This window comes from Nomascus leucogenys, chromosome 16 (genome assembly GCF_006542625.1).
Source record: "Nomascus leucogenys isolate Asia chromosome 16, Asia_NLE_v1, whole genome shotgun sequence".
In the NCBI taxonomy this organism is placed as follows: Eukaryota; Metazoa; Chordata; class Mammalia; order Primates; family Hylobatidae; genus Nomascus; species Nomascus leucogenys.
The window spans coordinates 36,597,786-36,622,955 of NC_044396.1; the positions used below are offsets into that span (position 1 = coordinate 36,597,786).

Below are 25,170 nucleotides of genomic sequence, written 5' to 3' on the forward strand. Positions count from 1 at the left end.
TAAATAATGATAAATAATGTCTTCAGCAGGGATGATCTCAGAGTCTCAGCATGTGTAAAGAAGTCATGGAAGTAGGAAATGGCAGAGCCAGGACTTGGAGCAAGGTCTTTACACCAAGTCCACTGTTCAGGACAAACCAGTACCTCATCTGTGTTGCAGGACAGCCTCAGCCATGTTTCCTCACATAGGCAAACCCCTAAACTGGAAACAGATTTTAACCTGTCAACAGAAAACGCAGTGGCAAGAACTGACCTGGGCCACGGCCTGTAACGGGGTGATGAGGCTGCTGTGCTTGATCTGAATGTCAGGAAGGTCTCCATGCCGGTAGCTTCTGTACAGAACGACCTGGGCATCCTGCTTCATTTTTAACTCACTCTTGATTTCCTATAAGCACCAGAACCAAGAAGAAGATGAGCATTCTCATTGAAGGAAACTAGTCGTGCATGAGCTATGAGGCTGCCAGGATCCCCTGAACCACAAAGGCGAAGCGGTGGGAACTGATGCTCGCAGAGGCTCAGTCACTCTACTTTACAAACGTCTAGGGCAGACACTGCATCCAAAATAAAATCACTACGCAACAAGCAGTGGAAAGGCTTTAAACATTCCCTATAATCAGAATATTTATAAAATCGGAAAATTTGATTTAGAAGTATTTAAAAACCGGCTGGAGGGCTGCATCTCTGAAAAGTCTCACCGAGAACGAGGCTGGCAGCCGGTGCCCACTTCCGCCCCAAGGTCCTGCCCTCCGGCTGCCTCTGTTCCCAGGCAGCTGCAGAGCCCAAGGCTCCCATCCGAAGGGGCAAAATAGTGCCCCGTGGGGAAAGCCCGGGAGGCCTCAGGCTCCACAAGCATGGCTGGGCAGCAGGGCTTGGGGAGGGGGCCGGCACAGCGCCCCACTTCGAGGGCTTCACACCCAGATGTGGATGGAGCCGCTCCCGTGGCAGCGGCGGCTGGCGCTGAACTGGAGCCACCGCGAGGGATTTTTCTTAACAATCCGTCCTACCCCCTTCTTACAAATGCATCCTAATGAGCCATTTCTAGGCGGAATGGACGCCGCGGCTACGGAGTCTCCACGCCATGGGAAGGCCCTCCAGGCCACCCGTCCTCGGGGCCCCGTGGGTCCCAGCCTCCAGCTGCCCTCCTGCCGCATTGGTCCCTGAAGCGAGGGCCAGTGAAGTCCTGCCAGGGCGCGGGCCTTGAGGTAGGCCCGGGATCAGCCGGCTGATCCCGGGCCGGCCACGCTTCCACCCGCAGAGAGAACGGGACGCACTCCTGGACCCCCACCAGGGCGCCACGGGGGCTGCATCCCTGTGGGGGAGCCCCAGGAGGCTGGCTCGGAGCAGCCCCGCCACCTGGTTTGCAGGTGACATTGGAGCCAGTGTCTGGCAGGAAGCTTGTTCACTTCATCTGTATCCTGTGACAGAAACTGCATCATTCTGATCAAATTCTTGACAAGATACAAACCTTCTCTCGTTTTTGCTCAGCAATGCCTTTTCTGGCATACATCAAACTGAGCTTCTCCTGGTCCCTCATAAACCGTCTGCGCAGTCGCAGGAGATCCGTCCGGCCGGCCGCACCTGGAGAGGGAAAGCAGGCCCAGTTACTCCCCGCCGCCCAGACACTTGGCTTTGCTGGTTCATTTTCACCTCGGGTTTCCTCAAAGACAAAACCTAGAGGTGCCGCAGAGGCAGCGACCGGGAGCAGGAGAGCAGGGGCCACAGCGGCAACTGGAACTGCTCAGCAGTGGATTCAGCAGGCATGAGCGCTGAATGGGCCAGGCCCCTCCAGAGGGAGGCCCAGGGAGGGCACGCAGCCACCTTCTGAACCCCCGCCCAACTCGCTCGGGAGTGCTTTGCCTCTGGCTAACTGAATAAGAGAGGAGCTGCCTTGGAGGCTTCAACACCCGGTGCAGACCAGCCTCCCTCGGGACTGTGGCAACCTGACCAGGGACATGTGACCGCAGCACTCCTAACCCGTATGATACCAAACGTCTGTTTAGTACCCCACCAGGAGACACCAGCCTTAACCTCCAAATCACGACAGGTTCTAAGGAAGGCTTCAAATATGAACAACAGAAGCCAAAGTAAGCAACAAGGAAAGAGCAACTGTTAAAAGCAGATCACGCAGGAAAAAATTTCAAAACATGATCATTTATCAGAAAGACAAGAGTAGGAACTAAAGAAATGTTCAGGCCGGGCGCGGTGGCTCACGCTTGTAATCCCAGCACTTTGGGGGGCCAAGGCGGGCGGATCACGAGGTCAGGAGATCGAGACCACAGTGAAACCCCGTCTCTACTAAAAATACAAAAAATTTGCCAGGCATGGTGGCGGGCGCCTGTAGTCCCAGCTACTCGGAGAGGCTGAGGCAGGAGAATGGCGTCAACCCGGGAGGTGGAGCTTGCAGTGAGCCGAGACTGCGCCACTGCACTCCAGCCTGGGCGACAGAGTGAGACTCCATCTCAAAAAAAAAAAAAAAGAAATGTTCAGAGCATGAAAAAAAGCTCATGGAAACTGAAACATGTCATAACTTAAAAGCACAGGTTGAAAGATAAGGTTGAAGGGATTTCCCAGAAAAGAGGCAAAGGAAAAAATATAACACCTCAGAAAGACATTCACGCAGGTGTGATATCTAAGCACTAGGACTCCAAAAAGAGAAAACAGCAAACTGAGATAAAGAACTCAACAAAATCACCTGTGATGATGCTCCAGAACTGGAAGGTGAGAGCGGCCTGGAAGCTCCCACCATATGCCCAGAAAAACAGACTGAAATGGACCTACGCCCAAGGACCTTGTGTGCAATGTCAGAACGCTGGTTTAAAAGAGAAGATCCCGAGAGCATCCACAGAGAAAAGACCCATGTACTCACAAAGGATCCCCAAGGAGGATGGCACCAGGCCTGGCACCCACAGCCCTGCAAAGCAGGGAGTCCGGGGGCCGCGACTATGGAGCTCCACAGCAGCACTCCAGCCAGACCACCAAGCCATCAGCTCCCAGAGAAAGCTCCCTGCTGCTGACCTCATTCTCAGCACCCAGGCGGCTCCACCTGAATGACCGCCACCAGCACTCCTTCAACTCACAGCACATACCAAAGGGTGGGCCACACTGACCTCTCCTGGTTCCATTTAGAGAACTGTGTGTGGGTCACAGGTTTGTGACTGAAAAGTATGAGAGAGTGGTGGAGTAAAGCAAGTTATGTTGCCTGTGTTTTAGTTCCTACATTTAGATAAGAAGGCAGGGAGCTTTGCTTCTAAGTTCTTCTAAGTTTACTTCCACAGAGCTGAGCTTCCCTGCTGGCGCTCCCCCAGGGTTCTGTCATGGGCCCTTTCCTCTCTGCACATGTCCTTCCTCTGGGCCCTTGTTCCCTCCCAGAGCCGCACTTCTCACAAACAGCTGCTTCCAGCCTCTCGGCCCCCATCTAGCTCTGGTCATCTGTTAGCCAAGACTAGGTCCTGGTGCCTGTGGTCCCTGCCTCCAGTCCCCATCACTCCACTTCTGCCCCACACAAACCTCAGAGAAGGGCATTCAGTCCCCGTGCCTTCCTCTGCTTGGTGCGTTACAAGGCTGCTTCCTAAAGCTGAAGTTCCACACACACCCCCGCACCCACAAGCCTGGCCTCGCAGCACCCTTTGCCGTTACTCTAGCATTTCCTGAAGCATCCCTTCACTTGGACTGCACAATCGATCTGAGCCTGCCCACCCTGACACTTCTCCATCCCTGTTCTTTTCATCCTTTCCCTTCCCGCACCCCCAGCTCCAAGGCTCTTCTCAAATGCTCTTCCTTCACCCAGTCTTTTCGGACGCTCTCCCCGTTCTCCACCTGTATTAAGCCCTCTAGCCCTAGATCATGCTTGCTAATTTCACCTCATCTTACAATCACCCCTTTATAAATGCCTCACCCACTCCTAATGCTCCAGAAGGTCACTCAACAATGGATCGAGTATAACTTACTGAAGGATTCTTCTGGAACTCCCAGAAAATAATGTCTTCAGCATGGTAAGTGCCTAGGCAACATTAACTGAATTTTAAGGGGCTTGATTACGAATGAGAAGGAAACAAGGATACAGTCAGAAATGTCCCCAGACCTGAGCTCTGCAGTAATTTAGTGGGGAAGCTATTTTAAGCACACTCAGCAACCCAGCTTACCTTTCACTTTGTTATCCACCTCATCCCCTGGAAGGCCCAGCCTTTTTTTCCCAAAATCAGGCCCCACTGACTTCAAGGGTGCTCTCTGTAACCTTTCACTCCTCTTGTGGGCAAACAGCAAGGAGTCAGATGAGGGACTGGTGTGGTCGCCCAGCGGGTCAGTGCTGCTCCCAGTCAGCCAGTCAAACGAGCTTCTTCCATCTGCGACATGCAATCAGAGAGGTCAGGCACTCAGCACCACCCAGCTCTGTGCGTGGGGAAGGACCACCTGCCAGGACACACCTGGTGGCACCCTAGACCTCCATGCTCACCTCCAACCCTGGGCAGAGGCTCTGTCATGTCCCAGGGTATGCCCCAAGGAAAACTGGGTACATGGGCCTCAGTGCCCCTGGACAGCAGTGTCCCCATTTGTAAAGTAAGAAACACGCCACTTGCTCCCACCACAGGAATAACACTTTGTTATCTACTGAAAGGTGCTAAGAGCCCCTGACTTCTAATATTAGTGTCACAGAATTTCAACTGTGATTATTCAAATTAGTCCCACTTCCAGAACCAACAAAATGTAAAAAAAATTACATAAAGGAAAAACGTTAAAGAGTTTATATAAAAGGATTAAGATATGTTACTCTACAATTTGTACTTTGCTCATCAAAGGAAGCAGTTAAACCATCTGAGAAAGAATAGTTTAATAACTGTAAATCTAGTAAATGAATTTGGTTTACCTCTACTCTGCTTTGGTGATAAGATGTCTTAAATTTGCTGCACTATGTTTTTCTGTACCAAACCAAAACCAAAACATACATATACCGAAACTTTCCCTGATTTTTCCGGTCAGAAATAATCCATTTCTTTTTTAGAAAAATTGTAGCAAAACAGGCTGTGCGCGGTGGCTCACAAGGTCCGGATATCGAGACCATCTGGCCAATGTGGTGAAATCCCATCTCTACTAAAATATAAAAATTTAGCCAGGCGAGGTGGTGCGCGCCCGTAGTTCCAGCTACTCAGGAGGCTGAGGCAAAGGAATCGCTTGAACCCAGAAGGCAGAGGTTGCAGTGAGCCGAGATCGTGCCACTGTATTCCAGCTCCAGCCTGGTGACAGAGAAAGACTCCGTCTCAAAAAAAAAAAAAAAGGAAAATATACATAAAATTTACCATTTCAATCATTTTTAGGTGCACAGTTCAATGGCATTAAGGACATTTACACTGCTGTACAACCATCAACATCTTCCATGTCCAGAGTTGCTTTGTGGTTTTTTTTTTTTTTTTTTTTTTTTTTTTTTTTTTTTTGACAGGGCCTTGCTCTTTTGCCCAAGGTAGTAGGGTACAGTGGCGTGATCACAGCTCACTGCAGCCTTGAACTTCTGGGCTCCAGCCATTCTCCCGCCTCAGCTTCCCCAGTAGCTGGGACTAACTACAGGCGTGCGCCACCATGCCCAGCTAATCTGTAAAATTGTTTTGTAGAGATGGAGTCTTTCCATGTTGCCCAGGCTAGTGCGGAACTCCTGGGCTCAACTGATCCTCCTGCCCCAGCTGGAACAACAGGAATGAGTCACAGCACCCTGCCTCCACAGCACTTTTCCTCTTGCAAAACTGAAATTCTGTACCCATTAAACTATAAATCCCCATTCCTCCTCCCCACCCTGGCACCTAGCACTCTACTTTCTGTTTCCATGAGTTTGACTGTCATAGGAACCCCCTCTTTTGACTGACATCTTCCTTGGGTTCTTAATGCTTTTTGCTATTATCCCTTACTTCTCTCGCAAAAGCCCAACACTGTTGTGACAGAAGCTGCCCAGAGGTCAGGGTGCTGTATACATGGCCGGCAGGCAGGGTCACTGTTACCTGCAGTCTGTGTCAGTGTGAAGTCATGCTGCTGCTGGGTGGCCCTTATCTGCCCCGCCATTGGCCAGCGAGCTGAGAGGGACCCTTCCTGGGTACGGGTCTGTAGAGTGCCCTGGGAGGCCTGGGTCTCCACAAACATCGGAGTGAGAACAGTACTTCGGAAACGCCAATCAGAATCAATGGTATATTCCTGTACATAAGAACGTTTCAAATGAAATAAAGTTTCAAATGAAATAATGCTCCTTTTTTAGGAACACTGATACATTTCTATTTAAAATCTAATGGTACCATCAGCATATTTGTACCGTTACTTCATATGCAGCTGAAGAAGAACCTTCTCTAATTTAAAAGGTTTAACTAAGTGATTTGCCAACTAGAAAAACTAGTTAACTATCGAGGGAGAAAACCCAGCTTTCTTAATGTTTGCATAAAAAGGCTTGATATGCTCAGCACCACAACCCAAATGCAACGAGTCAAGTGACCCAGCTTGTCCACATACACACGTGCCCACTGGGACAGATCCTGAGCTTGTGAGCAGGACAGGAGGAGCCCTACCCCAGGAGCTCTCTGCAACCTGCCCATCATTCCCACTGTTAAGGCTGCTGCGAGAGAGCAGAAGCTCAGCATCCACTGTGGGTTGGGAGGAATGAGGGGAGGGAAAGCAATGGTGATCCTGACAAGGGAAATCTAGTGGAGGCCAAGAGGGTGAGGCCAGGGGACCTCCAGGTGGCTGAAGCAGAGGCATGAGCCTTCCCTTTCCTTTTCAGAAAGGAAAGTGTGAGTATTCCGAGAAGGCAAAGAGCCAGTCAAAACTATTAAAAATGTTCATGAACAGGAAAAGCTTATAATATTCACTACTATGAGAGAGAAGACCACATTACCTGAAATTCACATTCTGACAGAGGATGCTCGAACATGGGATTTGGATAATCTGGGCTCATGCTGGTCATTTCGAGCAGAAAATTTGTTGCTAAACTTAAAAAGTGCACTTCTATCTTAGGAGAATATAAGGAATTTAGTGCTAGCAACCGGTCCAAGGTATTTGAAGGTAACCTAGTTTCATGGCTCCAGAAATTTCGAATAATTAATCTGAAAAGCAAAGAGAAAAAAGTATATTGCTTAGACAATCGCAAATGGGAAAGAATGTGCTGTACAGGGTGTCCTGTGGAGAAGGCACAGCTCTTCACCCACATGAAGCTTAACAGAGAGGGAAACCACATTCAACTATATCAAAAATATAGTCTGAGTTAAGAAACATATCAATTGAAGGAAGAGAATATTACAAAAAATGTAGCATATTTTTTATGCCACAGAGGGCAGGGGAGAAACTGGGTGATTTTATTCTCTTATGTCTATTCGCTGGGAAGTTTTCAATGATGAGTACATAATATTAACTATTTGAAACAAAAAAAAATTTAAGAAATTACACAAAATCCTTCACTGCCTTGCCAAAACAATCCTTTATAAAAATTACTGCCATAAAATACTCAAAACATATATTAATTAAATACCAAATTAGGGGTCAGGTGCGGTGGCTCAGGCATGTAATCCCAGCACTTTGGGAGGCCGAGGTGGGTGGATCACCTGACTTCAGGAGTTCAAGACCAGCCTGGCCAACATGGTGAAACCCCGTCTCTACTAAAAATACAAAAATTAGCTGGGCGTGGTGGCGCGCACCTGTAGTCCCAGCTACTTGGGAGGCTGAGGCAGGAGAATCGCTTGAACCTAGGAGACGGAGGTTGCAACGAGCCAAAATCGTGCTGCTGCACTCCAGCCTGGGTGACAGAGTGAGACTCCATCTCAAAAAAATAAAATAAAGTAAATGTATGTATGTAGTTAGTGCACATACATACATATATACATACATACCAAATTAGGTCTTATAATTTATGAATGCATATCAAATCCAAATACAATTTTAAGAAGCTCAATGAATTTTAAATTATAGCAGAATGGAAAAATAAGTAATATACAGAAACATATAAAAAGTATATGGCTTCTTATATTGAGGCTGGGTGCAGTGCTCACATTTAAAATCCCAGCACTTTGGTAAACCAAGTCAGGAGGATTGCGGCCAGGCATTGAAGCCTAGCTTGGGTTAACATAGCAAGACCCTATCTTCACAAAAAATAAAAAATCAGCCACGACTGCTGGCGTTATGCCTGTAGTCCCAGCTACTCAGGAGGCTGAGGGAGGAGATCATCTGAACCCAGGAGTCAGAGGCTACAGTGAGCCACAGTTACACTACTGCACTCCAGCCTGGGTGCCACAGCAAGACCTCATCTCTAAAAAACATAATAATAAAAAAAAGTTTACCCCTCTTCTTATATAGTCAGTATTTGGTAAGAAACACATATAACTGACTTACTCAGGACAGGCATTTTAGAGGGTAACAATCATCATTCACACTTTCATATATAACTAATATTACAGTTTCCTCTCATTTCTAAGGTTTCAAACACTTTATTTTCAACATTAATACTTACAGCATTATCTGAACTATGTGTGTTAAATGGGAAACAGAAGAACTGTCATTACAGACTTTCTTTTCATTCTGAAACACTTTAACTCACTGCCCTAGCATAGAGCATTTGGTCCATACGACTTTTTCAAGAGTGTTATTTTTAAGTTGTCAGGATTGTAAAGCCTTACTCTTCATAATGTGCTTTAAAATACTCTTTTACTAAATATTGTGAAATGCAGAAAGCAGAGAAAATGCTAATACTGCAAATACATTTCTAAAACTCCTGAAAAATACTCTGTGCTACCTTTGAAAGCAATACCCTTAACATTTAATTGTCCCAGCCCAGTTATTCAGGGGGAGCACGTACTGAAGTCCAGGGTTCTCATCGATCAATCCTTGAATCAGCACATCTTTTGCCAACTTAAATATTTCCTGGGAGTCATTATCTGTCTCACTTTCTGGATCTCTGCTTGAGAAAACAGCAAAATGTCACAACATTAATGCTCTCTTCTAGCCCTTTTGTTCAACTACAGTAACACCATCTAGAATTCAATTTTAAAAGGCTGGTTTTCCCATTAGACTTCAGATCTCCAAATCACAGCTTGTCCCACTCATGGGTGTGTGCACAAGCCTTGAGAACCCATCCTCGCTCCCAGCAGGAGCAGAGTGGAACAGGAGGATGGGCCCACAGGAGGCCCAGCGGTCCTGTGACGCTCAGCTGTGGTGGTGTGGTAGTGCCCGGTGGTCCTGGCAGAGTTCATCTCCTTAGCCTTTGCAAGATCTTAAAAGGACAACGATGAAAATAGGTTTTATAGGCACAACACCACACTTTTTCACTCTGATTATTTCACACACATATGTGAAATGAGTTTTTAAAAGGATACAATTAGATATACCAAAATACATATTTTAATTATTAATCATATGGTTAAAAAAAAATGTGTTATTATGTTCCAGATTGCTAAGGGGACCCAAATGATCCCTAAAATGTTAATGTTGCCCAGGCAAAAAGGCGAAACCCTGTCTCCACAAAAAATAAACAAAATTAGCCAGGTATGGTGGTGCACACCCATAGACCCAGCTATGCAGGAGGCTGAGATGGGAGGATCAACTGAGCCCAGGAGGTTGAGACTGCAGTGACCTGTGTGTGCCACTGTACTCCAGCCTCATCGACAGAGCAAGACCTTATCTCAAAAAAATAACAAAATAAAATAGTCAATGTGTAGCTTACCTGTAATTATCATGAATCCACATGAGAATATTATACATTTGTTCCCTACATGTTGTAGAAGGATGGGAAACAAATTCCACAACGGGGTTCAGAAGTTCTCGGAGTTCTACTGGTTTTAACTTTGGCATCATCTTATAAATTATGTCCAAACATACTTTTTGTCTTTCATCATCTCTATGGGAGAGATTTTAAAAACACACAAATTTAGCTATTTTTATTATTGTACTTTCAAAGTATGACAGGCAACTTTTTCTTCGTTTTAAAATTAGTTATAATAGATAACACTACATTTATATAAAACTTATATTCTTAAAATAATCATGGACTAGATTATTAAATATAAGACAAATTACTGCATGTGCTATCCTACACTGGATCCTGAAATAGAAAAAGGATATTAGAAGGAAATTGGTGAAATGGAAGTAAAGTCTAGTTTGGTAAATAGTAATGTTCTAATGTTAATTTCTTACTTTTGGCAAATGTACCAAGATTATGTAAGAGGGGAAAGCTGGGTAAAGGGTGTATATGGAAATTATGTGTACTATCTTTCAACTTTTCTGTAAATACAAAACTACTTCAATATAAAAAGTTTATTTTTAGAAAAACCTAATAATGGCAAAGTATTTTTTAAAAGGACTTCAAGTGCTACCTGGTATGGTGTACAGCGAAGTGCAATCTGAGCTCTAAATGAGGCAAATATCTCTATTTCCTTGTTTTCACTCCTTATAGCACCCAGCTGAATGCTTCACACAGTAGATACTCAGTGAATGTAAGGATATTAGGACAGTGACATACATTCTTTGTTACTGACACAATGCATGTTTATTGCTGTGTAAAAATATTTACATAGGAAGGGGACAAGATGGCTGAATAGACATAGCCAGGAGAGCCTCTCCCACCAAAACAGAGCAAAATGAGTAAGCCAACATGCTTCGAAGAGATCTTTGGAAAGAAAGCACTGAGCATCAATAGAGAGAGGCAACACAGACACTGAGGCTGAAGAGGGAGGAAGCTGGGAAGCCTGCACAGAGTCTCTGGGTGCCAAGACCTGCCCCTGGCCCTAATCAGGTCCTAAGCAAGGGGTGAGTGGAGTGACTATGGGGCAACCCATGCTCGCCGTGGACCTCTGGGATACTAGCCACAAGAGATCCCACAACCCCCAAAGACATTTGAATTGGTAGGGAACTGTCAGAGAGAAGGCACAGGCAGAGCACCAGCCTATGTGGAGCCCAGCAGGTCTCACTCAGTGTGGGGCAGCTCCAGCAAAATGCAACCCCAGGCACCCATGCCCCCAGGTTCTCACCTTGCTCTGAGTCACTCTAGCCCCTGCTGAATGCTGGGCTGGGAAAGAGCAGGGCTGTCCTTCCTGTGGGTCTGGGGAGAGCCTGATCAACATGTCTATCTGTCAAGTTCCCAGGCACTCCCAACCCCAGCTGCTCCCACAAGAGCATACACACAGCACAGCCTCCACTACCCAGCCTGAGTGCTTTGCCAGTGGCCGTGGAGCACTTCGGCCACCCCAGCACAGTGCTTGATTCTACGGGGACAGAGGACAAAGCCGTGGGCCTGGTCTCTGCCCCGCAGGGTCTAAGCACATCGTTCAGGAATACAGAGCTGAGATCTGTGGCCAGAACATAAGCTCTGCTTAGAACACTGCGTAGAGTGAGACGTGGGTTTGTGTTCCAGCATGAGTGCTGGGTGAGTCCCCTTCCACAAGGCTGGTCTGGGAAGCGTGAGGCCTGTTTGCCAGCTTTGCATCTGCCTGAGGGACCCTGTGGCTTTAAACACCTAACAGCCCAGTGATCTGGGCGCAGAAAGCATGGCATAAAACTGGGTGGTCAGGCTAGCTACAGGGGCAGACACCAGCAGACTTGGTTGAGGGAACGTGAGCTGGGCAGTCCCCACAACTGTCTGCTGGGCAAAAAACTCCAGGCTGTGGGCACCTCACCAGCTGCACAACCACGACAACATCACCCTGCCCTGAGATCCCCCACCCTTGACCTACTATACCAACAGACCACCCACAGACATACCCCACAACCCTCTCTGACTTTGCCAAGCACAGAGGACCAGTGGGCCTCCAGAATGCTGCGGGTCTCCTGGTGACCTAACCTTCAGCTCAGGCCACTGCTAAGGGATGGGGAGCACAACCCACCAGGGCCCCCCTTGGGGTTCAGGAAATGTGAGTATGGTGCTAGTGATTGGAAGGGGCTCCTCTAAAGCCTGGGAATGAACTTGGTGAGGGGGTCATCTCCCTTCCCCTACCCCCAGCACAGAGCACTGTGCTGAACACACTGTAATCTAAGAGTCTATCTGCTAGCCCTTACCCTTAAGCACCATATACTCGATCATAGCCTGAATTACATCACTAAAAAAAATTATTCTAGTATCCATCACCTGTGAAACCCAATGCAGGAACCTAGCACAAAGAGAGATCCTATACAGAGCCTTAGCCCGCTGAAAACACCCAGAAAGGAAGCCAATCGACTATACTCAGCATACACCACAGTCAAACCCTCAAGCAAAATGATGAATAAGAAAACAAAAGGCCCCATCCAAGCAGAAGCAACTCCAAAAAGATAAACGAACACCAGCTCTCTCAGATGAGAAAGAATTTGTGCAAACACTCTGGCAATTCAAAGTATCTCCTCACCTCCAAACAACTGTACTAGCCTCTCAGCAATGGTTTTTAGACAGATTGAAATGGTTGAAATGACAGAAATAGAATTCAGAATCCGGATGGCAAGAAAGCTCAAGATCCAGGAGAAGGCTGAAATTCAATCCAAGAAATCCAGTAAAATGATTCAAGAGTCAAAAGGCAACATAGCCATTTTAAGAATGAACAAGCCAGGCGTGGTGGATCACACCTGTAATTCCCATCACTTTGGGAAGCTGAGGCAGGTAGATTGCTTCAGTTGGGGAGTTTGAGACCAGCCTGGGCAACATGATGAAACCCCATCTCTGCAAAAATATAAATCATTAGCTGGGCATGGTGGCGCATGCCTGTGGTCCCAGCTCCTCAGGAGACTGAGATGGGAGGATCACCTGAGCTTGAGAGGTTGAGGCTGCAGCAGTAAGTCATGGCCACACCACTGCACTTCGGTCTGGGTTACACAGCAAGACCCTGTCAAAAACAAAACAAAACAAAACAAAACAAAACAAAACAAAACAAAACAAGGGAAAAGAAAAGGAACCAAACTGAACTTCTGGATTTGAAAGATTCACTATAGGAATTTCATAATACAGTTGGAAACATTAACAAAAGAATAGACGAAGCTAAGGAAAGAATCTCAGAGCTTGAAGACCAGTCCTTCAAATCAACCCAGTCAAAAAAAAATGAAGAAAAAAGAATTTTTAAACAAAATCTCTAAGAAATAATGGATTATGTAAAAAGAACCAAACCTATGACTTATTGGAATTCCTGAAAGGGACAACTTGGAAAATATATTTGAGGATATAGTCCATGAAAATGTTCCCTACCTCACTAGAGAGGTGGGCATGCAAATTCAAGAAATTCAGAGAACCCTGTGACATACTATACAAGACCAGCCCCAAGACACATAGTCATCAGATTTTCCAAGGTCAACGCAAAAGAAAAAATTTTTAAGGCAGCTAGAAATAAGGGTCAGCTCACATACTGAGAGAACCCCATCAGGCTACCAGCGGGCCTCTCAGCAGAAACCTTAAAAACCAGAAGAGACTGGGGCCTATTTTCAGCATCCTTGAAGAAAACAAATTCCAACCAAGAATTTAATATCCAGCCAAACTAAGTTTCATAAGGAAAGAAAAAATAAAGTCCTTTTCAGACAAGGAAACATTAAGGGAATTTGATACCATCAGACCTGCTTTGTAAGAGGTCCTTAAGGGAGTGCTAAACATGAAACAGAAGAACAATACCCGCTACCACAAAAACATACTTAAGTACATAGCCCACAGATACTATAAAGCAACTACACAGTTAAGTCTACAAAACAACCAGGTAACAACATGACAACAGGATCAAAACCTCACATATCAATATAAACCTTGAATGTAAATGGTCTAAAGGCCCCTCTTAAAAGCCACGCAGTGGCAAGTTGGATTTAAAAAAATAAAACTCAACTATCTTCTCTCTTCAAGAGACCCATCTCACATGTAACAACACCCACAGGCTCAAAGTAAAAAGATGGAGAAAGATCTATCACAAAAACAGAAAATGAAAAAGTGCAGCGGTCACTATTCTTTTATTAGAGAAAATAACTTTAAACTAACAATAGTTAAAAAGGACAAAAAAGGGCATTACATAATGACAAAGGGTTCAATTCAATAAGAAGACTTAACTATACTACATATATAAGTACCTAACTTTGGAGCACCCAGATTCATAAAATAAGTTCTTTTAGACCTATGAAGAGACTTACACAGGCACTCAATAATTGTGGGAAACTAACACTCTATTGACAGTGTTAGATAGATTGGGAAAGCAGAAAACTAACAAATTATGGACGTAAACTCGACACTTGAACAATCGGACCCAATACATCTACAGCATACTCCACCTAATATACCAGAATATACATTCTTCTCATCTGCACATGGAACATACTGTAAGATCAACCACATGCTCAGCCATAAAGCAAGCCTCAATAAATTAAAAAAAAAAAAAAACTCAAAATCATACCAAGCACACACTCAGACCACAGTACAATAAAAATAGAAATCAATACCAAGACCTCTCAAAACCATACAATTACATAAAAATTAAACAACCTACTCCTAAATGAGTGTTGAGAAAACAACAAAATTAAGGCAGGAATCAAAAAATTTTTTTCAATTAAGGAAAACAGGGACACTAAATGCCTACATCAAAATATTAGAAAGACCTCAAATCAATAATCAAACATCGCATATAAACGAGAAAAATAAGAACAAACCAAGTCTGGGTGCAGTGGCTGACGCCTGTAATCCCACTTTGGGAGGTTGAGGCAGGAGGATCATTTGAGGTCAGGAGTTTGAGACCAGCCTGACCAACATAGTGAAACCCTGTCTCTACTAAAAATACAAAAAAATTAGCCAGGCGTGGTGGTGTGCACCTGTAGTCCCAGCTACTCGGGAAAGAGGCTGAGGCAAAAGAATAGCTTGAACCCGGGAGGTGGACGTTGCAGTGAGCCGAGATCGCACCACTGCACTCCAGCCTGGGCAACACAGTGAGACTCCGCCTTAAAACCAACCAAAACAAAACAAACCAACCCTAAAGACAGCAGAAGAAAAGAAATAACCAAAGTCCAGAGTGGAATTGAATGCAATTGTGATCCAAAAATCTACACAAAGATTCAACAAAACCAAAAGTTGATTATTTGAAAGAATAAACGAGATAGACCACAAGCTAGATCAATAAAGGGAGACAGAGACAGACAGACAGAAGATCTAAATAACCACAATAAGAAATGACAAAGATAACATCATACCTGATCCCACAGAAATACCAAAGATCCTCAGAGACTATTGTGAACACCTCTACGTAAGCAAATTAGGAAATCTAGAGGAAATAGATACATTCCTGGAAACATACAACCTCCCAAGATTGAACCAGAAATTAAAAAAAAAAAAACAAAAAAAACCTGAACAGACCAATCAGGAGCTCCTAAATTAAATCAATAATGAAAAAAACTTACCAACCAAAAAAAAAAAAAAAAAAAGCAGAAAACAAAAACCCCAGGGCAGATGGATTCACAGCTGAATTCTACCAGACATACAAAGAATTGGTACGAATGCTACTGAAACTATTTCACAAAACCAAGGAGGAAGGACTCCTCCCTGACTCATTCTATGAAGCCAGCATCATCCTGATACCAAAATCTGGCAGGACACAATGAAAAAAGAAAACTTCAGGCCAAAGCCCTGATGAACACATATGCAAAAATCCTCAACGAAATACTAGCAAATTGAATCCAACAACACAACTAAAAGTCAATGCGTGACAATCGAGTGTGCTTTATTCCTAGAATGTGCGGTTGGTTCAACATACACAAATCAATAATGTGATTCACCACATAAACAGAATTAAAAACAAAAGCCATATGATCATTTCAATAAATGGAGAAAAACCTTTCAATAAAATCCAACATTCTGGGCCGGGCGCAGTGGCTCACGCCTATAATCCTAGCACTTTGGGAGGCCGAGGCAGATGGATCATTTAAGGTCAGGAGTCCGAGACCAGCCTGGTCAACATGATAAAACCCTGTCTCTACTAAAAATACAAAAATTAGCCAGGCATGGTGGCATGTGCCTGTAATCCCACTTACTCAGGAGGCTGACGCAGGAGAATCGCTTAAACCTGGGAGGCAGAGGTTGCAGTGAGCTGAGGTCACACCACTGCACTCCAGCCTGGGTAACAGAGGGAGACTCTGCCTCAAAAAAAGAAAAAAAAGAAAAAAATCCAACATCCTTGCATGATAAAAACCCTCAAGAAACCAGGCATCAAAGGAATATTCCTCAAAATAGTAAGAATCATCTATGAGAAACCCACAGCCTACGTGATACTGAATGATGGCAAAAACTGGAAGCATTCCCCTTGAAAACTGGAAAAGACAAGGATGCCCACTCTCATCACTCCTATTCAACACAGTACTCGAAGTCCTACACAGAACAATCAAGCAAGAGAAAGAAATAAAACGTATTCAAATAGGAAAAGAAGAAATCAAACTATTCCTCTTCTCTGATGGTATGATTCTATACCTAGAAAACCCTAAAGACTCTGACAAAAGGTTCCTAGAACTGATAAATGACTTGAGTAAAGTTTTAGGATATAAAATCAATGTACAAAAATCAGTAACATTTCTATACACCAATAACATTACAGCTGAGAGCCAAATCAAGAATGTAAGCCTATTTACAATAGCAAAGAAAAGAATAAAACACCTAAGAATACAGCTAACCAAGGAGGTGAAAGATCTCTACAAGGAGGACTACAAAACACTGCTGAAAGAAATCAGAGATGACACAAATAAATGAAAAAAAGGATTAGAAGAATCAATATTGTTAGAATAGCAATTCTGCCCAAAGCAATCTACAAATTCAGTGCTATTCCTATCAAACTACCTATGTCACTTTTCACAGAATTGAAAAAAAACTATTCTAATATTCATATGAAACCAAAAAAGAGCCCGAATAGCCAAAAGAATTCTAAGCAAAAAGAACAAAGCCAGAATATCATATTACCCAACTTCACTATACTACCGGGATACAATAACCAAAACAGCATGGTACTGGTGGGGGGAAAAAACAAAAAACAAAAAAACACAGACACACAGACCAACAGAACAGAATGCAGAACCCAGAAATAAAGCCGAACCATCTGATCTTTGACAAAGTCAACAAAAATAAACTGTGGGGAAAAGATGCCTTGTTCAATAAATGGTGCTAACTGGCTAACCATATGCAAAAGAATGAAACTAGACCCCTGCCTATCACCATATAAAAAAATTAAGATGGATTACAGACTTCAATGTAAGACTTCAAATTAGAAAAATCCTAGAAGAAAATCTAGGAAATACCCTTCTCAATATCAGCCTTAGCAAAGAATTTATGACTAAGTTCTAAAAAGAAACTGCAACAAAAACAAAAATTGACCAGCAGGACCTAGTTAAATTAAAGAGACTCTGTGCAGCAAGAGATACTATCAAGAGGGTAAACAGACAACCTATAGAATGGGAGAAAATATTCAAAATATTCACAAATTATGCACCTAATGAAGGTCTAATATCCAGAATCCATCAAAAACTTAATTCAACAAGTAAAAAGTGACCCTATTAAAAAATGAGCAAAAGACATGGATACTTCTCAAAGGACATAAAAGTGGCCAACAAATATATTTATATAAAAAAGTCATCATCACAAATCATCAGAGAAATGCAAATGAGATACCATCTCACACCAGTCAGAATGGTTTTCTTAAAAAGTTAAAAATCTGGCAGATATTGGCAAGGCTGTAGAGAAAACGGAACACTTACACATTGTTGGTGGGAATGTAAATTAGTTCAGCCACTGTGGAAAGCAGTTTGGAGACTTCTCAAGGAAGTGAGAGTTGAACTATCATTTGACCCAGCAATCCCATTACTGGGTATATACGCAAAGGAAAATAAATCATTCTACCAAAAAGACACATGCACCCGTATGTTCACCATAGCACCATTTACAACAGCAAAGACATGGAATCAACCCAGGTGCCCATCAATGGTGGACTGGATAAAGAAAACAGTACATATATACCATGGAATATTAGGCAGCCATAAAAAAGAATGAAATGTCCTTTGCAGCAACATGGATGCAGCTGGAGGCCACTGTCCTAAGTGAACTAGTGCAGACACAGAAGAGCAAATACTGCACGTACTTACTCATATGTGGGCGCTAAACACTGAGTACACATAGACATAAAGTCAGGAACAACAGACACTGGGGAACAGAATAAGGGGAAGGGAGGATATGAGGCAAGAGTTGAAAAACTAACTACTAGGTACTATGGTCACTACCGGAGTGACAGATTCATCTGTACTCCAAACCTCAACATTACGCGATATACCTTCGTAACAAACCTGCACTTGTATCTCCTTATTCAAAAATAAAAGTTGAAAAAATGGGAAAAAAAAAAAAAAGGTATATAGACTAATAGACTAAGACCGGAAAAGAGAACAGGGACAGGGAAATAATATAATGTAAGTGATCAGCAGCTTTCTCTTTTAACATATACTTTTATGCTATGTTGCAATTTTGAAAATAAATGAACAATTTAAACACATTAACAGAAGCCTCTCACCTGGCAAAATAGGTACAGAACTCAAAAGCATACATTTTAAATCTGAAGAGAGCCAAGGTAACCCCATAGGCCACCTCCTTCATTGATGGATGAAACACACGCCCTGGGATGTGGCTCCCCAAGATGCCAGGCCAAGGGAGCAGGGAGCAGGCCCACCTCAGCAGATATCCTATTCTTATGGTGCCTTCACCTTTTCTTCAGAGATTTCAACTTCACAAATGTGAAACCCACAGGTTCTTCTTGAGTTGGAGACATCTGAATAAATTAACACTTTATGAGCCAGTGGGACCCAAGAGCAGGGCTAGTGTTCACTCACCTATGCCTCATGACTTGAACGAAGTCCTTGCTCTTTAACTGGAAGTACAGCTCTGTCATTCCCTCCACACGACAAAGTACCACCTCCAGACAGAGTGTTTTCAACACTCCATGAAATTTTGGCAGCAGAAAGAACACAGCATTCATGAACCTGGCGGGGAAGGGAATTGGTGAGAGGAGGGCCAAGGACCCTCCTGCCCCCACAGGATCCCTGGACTGCCCATACCTGTCTGCAAGAGGAGGAAAGCTCTTGGTCACTTTGTTCAAGCACACAATAAACTTGTCCTCCATAGTATTCTGATGTTGCTTCAATTGTTTTGCAACCAGTTCACACAGAGACTCCTCCAGTATCTGAAAAATGAAGTTTATTTTCAAATACACAAAAGTGGAAATGTAGGTTAAGCACTGAAAGCAAGGTTTATCTTGAGTATTTAAGTGAGCCCAATGAAGGTGCTCAATGTTATCACCTACAACAAGGTAGATGATGGGACAGTAGGTGCTGGGGATGTCTGCTGGTCTACACTGACCATCGCACACCCTTAGGCTCCGGATCCTTGAGTTCCTACACCTCAGTGAGCCAGTCCACATCACTGTGCTCTGTGCTGAGCACCCAGGTGTCTGGCTCATGTAGATGTCAGACCAATGAAGATTAGTGTTCCCTACTGACACCAAAACACTTGGTAGGACCAGTAAGTCCTTTGAGAAGCTAAGCTAAATATTATTTGAGACATATTTTATGATGTTCAGATTTCTGATAAAAAATATTCACATGGACTAGAATTTTCAAGCAATTCTATTCACACAGCAGTCCCTATCACTGTACTGTCTGCTCACGTCCTGCCTCTTTTCACCAAGTGTTGCTACCTGTTATATATTCATCTGTGTACCATCTGTCTCTCCTCCCCAACTGCCAGCTCCTCAAGGGCAGGGACATGACCTGTCCTGTTCCCTACTGCATCCCTAGAACCAGAAAGTCCTCAAATGTCCTCCACACAGAGAAGCACTCAGTAGAGTCCACTGGAAGGAAGCAACGGAAAACACTGCTGTCCTTTCTGACTCACCTCCTTCCTCACAAACATCAGAAAGAGGCATAGGCAACGTTTCAAAGTCACAAAGACAGAACAGTTTTTCAATGCAAACTCAACACAGACTGAGCGCCTCAAATCTGAAAATCCAGAATCCTCCAAAATGTAAAACGTTTTGAGCCTCAGAATGACACTCAACAAAACGTTCACTGGAGCATTTGAATTTTGAATTTTTGAATTAGGGATGTTCAAACAGTAACTATCATGAAAATATTGCAAAACCAGAAAATGGAAACACTCCTGGTCCCAAGCATTTTGGAACAGAGATACTGAATCTGTAGTATGAGGCTATTTTTAAATTATCTTAAGAAAAACCCTTAACACAAAATCACAAATTTCAACGGCCTGAACCCCATATAGAATACATATAGTATTACACTACCAATTCATCAGATGTCTTTTTATTGAAAGTATTTAATATAACACAATGAAATGATCACAATCTAGCAAGTAAAGAAAGCAAGTTATAAAACAGTATGAATAACAGAGACCAAGGACAGTGGAGCTGTGTGCCACAGGTGCTGAGGGACGTTGCGTGGGAAGAGTGCGAGCCTCTCTTACTGACTTCTTTTTATTTTTTTTGAGATGGAGTCTCACTCTGTCGCCCAGGCTGGAGTGCAGTGGTGTGATCTCAGCTCACTCCAACCTCTGCCTCCCAGGTTCAAGGGATTCTCCTGCCTCAGCCTCCCAAGTAGCTGGGATTATGGGCGTGTGCCACCGTGCCCAGCTAATTTTTGTATTTTTTGTGGAGGCAGCGTTTCACTATTTTGACCAGGCTGGTCTTGAACTCCTGACCTCAAGTGATCTGCCTGCCTTGGTCTCCCAAAGTGCTGGGATTACAGGCATGAGCCACAGCACCCGGCCTCTTACCAACTTCTTTATGTTTACTCTGCTTTCTAAATTTCTACGATAAATCTGTATCACTTTTATATTCAGAAAAATATATGTAAAACAGAAGTGTTTTTTCTTCTTAAGTTGAAATTTAAGTCATGAGAAATTAAACCTGGGGATCTACTGTAACTTGCTCCATTTATGGTGGAAATGAAGCATATTATGTAAATTTAAACCTCATATTTAGGGATGTTAGAATCATCTTGTAAAAAAGTTATACTGAATTTAAAAAATCTGTTTATTTACAAAAATAGCGGATAATCCCTAAAATGAATTACAAGTAATGTTTGATCTTCCCAAAGGGGTCATCTTAATTTTATTTTAAATCCAAACAAATCCATACTTGGTGACATGGACAAGGGTCCAATCACAGCACTGGGCCGACTGGTGCCTGCTCAGGACCACCTGGCTTCTCCTGAGCCTCTCCTCATCCAGCCCGACAGTGACTGTGGCCTGGACTCTACTCTGTCCTTTCTTTCAGGAGAGTAACTGAGCTGGGGGTGCAAACTTGAGAATCATGAACACAAAGGCAGTCTATATAAAGCCATCAGGCTGGATGAGGTGGGCAGGGGAGCAGTGAGTGAGGCCAAAGCCAAGCTGTGGAGGTGGTCAGGGAAATGCAGCTGAGGAAAGGGAGAAGGGGCTGCCACAGGAAGAGGACAGGAGCCAAGAGTGTCCTCAGGGTGTGACCAGCTGGGCCACCCAGACAGGCTCTGCAGCAGCAAGATCCCCAGGGATCCACAGAGCACCTTATCCCAGTGATGACCCTGAAACCCACTACCCTGCTTGGGCAACATGGCGAAACCTTTTTTCTACAAAAAATACAAAAATTAGCCAGGCATGGTGGCATATGCCTGTAGTCCCAGCTACTCGGGAGGCTAAGGTGGGAGGATGGTTTGAGCCCAGGAGTGCAAGGCTGCAGTGAGCTATGATTACACCACTGCACTCCAGTCCAGGTGACAGAGCAAGACCCTAGCTCTAAAAAGACTTTAAAACAATAAAGAACATGTTACTTCTTCATTCATTCCTCTTATCTGAACAGCGCACTGCACTTAAAAACGTTCAGTTAGGCTCATCTCAGTCCTGTCCAGTGGGCAAAGCAGCAGAGCTGAGAGGGTTGCCTGGGAGGTCCCTGCCCCTGTTCAACAGCTACACCAAAAACTGCAAGGGGAGGAATGGACTGGGAGAGGACAGCAGCTATCTACCAGGACAATTTCCTCCACAAGGAAATCCTGAGACCAAGTTCACAGTAATAAAAGCTGGTTAAATACTCTCATCCTGATTTTACATTACCAAGTCGGTTGCTGATCTCTCCACGTTCACCAAGTTTCCAAGGTGTTTAAAAATCATGTGCCCTCTCTAAAAAACTGAGTATTATATTTGCTATATTATAGTAAGAAACAGTAAAATATTAATAAATGCAGATGCCCATTTTGTTTCTAATACCATTCAAGAAATAAACATGTAAGTATCAAGGGTCATAACAAATCAAAATAGAGTAAGAGGTATTTATTGAAAATTGCGTAGCACACTCACGTTTTTCCTCTCCATAACATATCGAAGTATAAGTCCTAGAACTTCTGCTGCAGCGGCATACACTTCTTTATATCTTACAAAGGACATATTATTCACCAAAGCCTGAAAGTATCTACAATAAACACAGAAAAGACATATACATCAAATAAACCATTGTTGTTCCATAAATATAAATGACATTTTTCCCTCTCATGTCATATTGACAGCCTAAGTGGAGGAAATCTAAATATAGAATGTGATGCAAATTCCATGCACAAATGCACACATCAGCATGTATGTAAGGGTGCCCGATGTCATAACCGCATATAAGGCAGTCTGCTGTCCTATCATGCAGAACCGCTGCAGCTGGACCATCCCACAAGGCTGAACAGACAGAAAGGTGCAGTGAAAGAAAGAGCTACTATCCAAGATCACGGGACACTGACTCCCTTTCAAAACCCACCTACTATAGCAGGACAAGGACAATAAAATGAGAAAGAGCATACTCCCAGTGCCGTCTGTGTGAGGAGGCTTCCCAGGGAGCCGCCCATTCACTGTCAGCACTCAGGGGACTCTGCAAGGTTATCCTGGCGTAGAAGCCAAAGCCCCAGCCAGTGACTATCTAAAAGGAGCCGTGTTCCCACTGAGGCTGCTACAAAGCTGGCTGCCTCAGCCCTGAGGTCATGTGTCGTCTCTGGCACCAGTAACTGGTCCGACGGTGCTGGGGGGCCAACACGGAGGACCAAACAGAGAGAGTGATTGGGCAGGGCAGGCGGAAACCCAGGGAGTGGCCAGGAGTCAACACTGACTTCACAACCCTCATTCCCGGGATGATGTCCCGGAACCATCTTTCTGAGGCCTCTTGTCTTGGCATGTCACACCCAGCTGCCCTAGCTCCCAGGCAGGACGGTGCAGCCCAGCGTCTACCAGCCCTCACGGTCAGAGAGCCCAGAACAAAGCCTCCTGAGGGGCCTGCATTACTTTTGGGGATAAATGTTCAGAATATCAGTTTAGAAAATAAGAAATACTTAACACCTCTCACCTGCCAGTATGTATATGAAAAAATTACACTGTTTTAAACACCTACATTTCTCATTTGCCCCAAGCATATTTTTTCTTCCAAAAAAATCTAAATCCATCTTCCTAAATTTAGGTAGAAAAAAATTTTTTTTGCTACAGATGGGGTCTTGCTATGCTGTCCAGGCTGGTCTCAAACTCCTGGACTCAAGCAATCCTCCTGCCTTGGCCTCTCAAATGTGTTAGAGTTACAGGCATGAGCCACCATGCATGACCCAGAAACATTTGTAACATGGGCCTGGTCCTTAAATTTATCAAAACTGCACCATAGTGAAGTCTGTCAATCCAGTTTGGGTAGACGTGACCTAAAAAATAATCAAGCAAACACGTACTCGCTACTCTGGATGCCACACTGAGGGTCATAGGGAGGCAGGTCATTGGCCATCACGATGCCTAGCAATTGAATCCCTACTGAGTTGTCTTTAGAATTAGGATCTTTACCGGAAAACTTTTCAAATATTAACCTGAAACATAAGCACAAAGGAGAAAATTGAGACTGTCACATAATCAAATAAAAAGCAGGAAGACAAATACAGAATTTTATTTTTTTGAGACAGAGTCTCACTCTCGCCCAGGCTGGAGTGCAGTGGCGCGATTGGGACGGAGTCTTGGAGTCTCGCTTTGTCACCCAGGCTGGAGTGCAGTTGGCGCAATCTCGGCTCGCTGCAATGTCTGCCTCCTGGGTTCATGCTGTTCTCCTGCCTCAGCCTCCCAAGTAGCTGGGACTACAGGCGCCTGCCACCACACCTGGCTAATTTTTTGTATTTTTTAGTAAAGACGGGGTTTCACCATGTTAGCCAGGATGGTCTCAATCTCCTGACCTCATAATCCACCCGCCTCGGCCTCCCAAAGAGCTGGGATTACAGGCGTGAGCCACCGTGCCCGGCCAAATACAGAATTTTCTAAAGCTAATCTTCAGGGTAAGAAATGCTTTTTCTTTATTTCTGTTTCTTCCCCAGGTCTAGCTTTGACTTTATAGAAATGCTTTCTTTTTCTTTTCCCATATCCAATACCCCTGCTTGCTAACACCTCCTGTTCACATCCAGGTTCCTCCAGCTTTGTAACACTGGCAATTTTATCGCCCTCATATTTTAATTATTTGCCTAAATTCTCCCTTAGTTGATAGCAAAACTTTTTGAAAGTTTTAGCTTGCCTTAGGCTACAAAAAAAGGAATTACACACAAGTCCTACCCACCTCCCACCACCCTCTACCCCATGGGCCAATGGAGGGTGGTGCCCCTCCCCAGAGTGGGGACATCAGAGGCAAGCTGAGGCAGAGGGCAGGGCCACTGGAGGGCGCGAGACATGCATCTGGTGCCACACTCTGGAGGCTGTGGTTTTATAGTAATAATAAATTATTTTCTTCCTCCTATCATTTCATGTAATTAAATTTCACTGTAATCATCATTTACCACACACCATATTTTAACCTAAATTTCTAAACAATACTGCAAAAACCAGTAAACATACCTATAAGGGATGGATAAACAATCCTTCCAGCACTCGACAAGGGTCTTTATAATTTCAAGGTTGTGTCTAAACACAGCTCTTTTTGGATGAAAGACATGTTTCATTAGGAAATTAAGCAATCGATTTGCTAACACTTCATCTTTAGGGACCCCCTGAAAAGGTAGAGAAATTCTATATTAATATGCGGCATTCCACTCTGGAAAAGCATTTTTTAACTCGAGTTCATTTATAAAAGAAATCTGGCATTTTACATGAGTCTGGCTCCTGTTCAAAGCCCTGTGATTTTTCAGAAACAGACAACAACAAAGGCTGACCTGGCAAGAGGACCAGGCACCGCCGGCGCTG

General features: G+C 44.1%; 1 protein-coding gene across 1 annotated transcript in view; it reads right to left on the bottom strand.

Moving 5' to 3' along the window:
• Positions 1-25,170, bottom strand: part of PRKDC (protein kinase, DNA-activated, catalytic subunit) — a 184,772-nt gene that overhangs the window by 55,956 nt on the left and 103,646 nt on the right. The window contains exons 49-60 of the mRNA XM_030795536.1: positions 24,826-24,977; positions 23,688-23,819; positions 22,300-22,411; positions 19,014-19,138; positions 18,789-18,938; positions 9,679-9,852; positions 8,815-8,913; positions 6,865-7,072; positions 5,984-6,173; positions 4,142-4,342; positions 1,465-1,577; positions 253-384 (exon numbers count right to left, since the gene is read on the bottom strand). Of these exons, the coding sequence (XP_030651396.1) occupies positions 253-384; positions 1,465-1,577; positions 4,142-4,342; positions 5,984-6,173; positions 6,865-7,072; positions 8,815-8,913; positions 9,679-9,852; positions 18,789-18,938; positions 19,014-19,138; positions 22,300-22,411; positions 23,688-23,819; positions 24,826-24,977 (1,788 nt within the window). The remainder of the gene's footprint in view (positions 1-252; positions 385-1,464; positions 1,578-4,141; positions 4,343-5,983; positions 6,174-6,864; positions 7,073-8,814; positions 8,914-9,678; positions 9,853-18,788; positions 18,939-19,013; positions 19,139-22,299; positions 22,412-23,687; positions 23,820-24,825; positions 24,978-25,170) is intronic.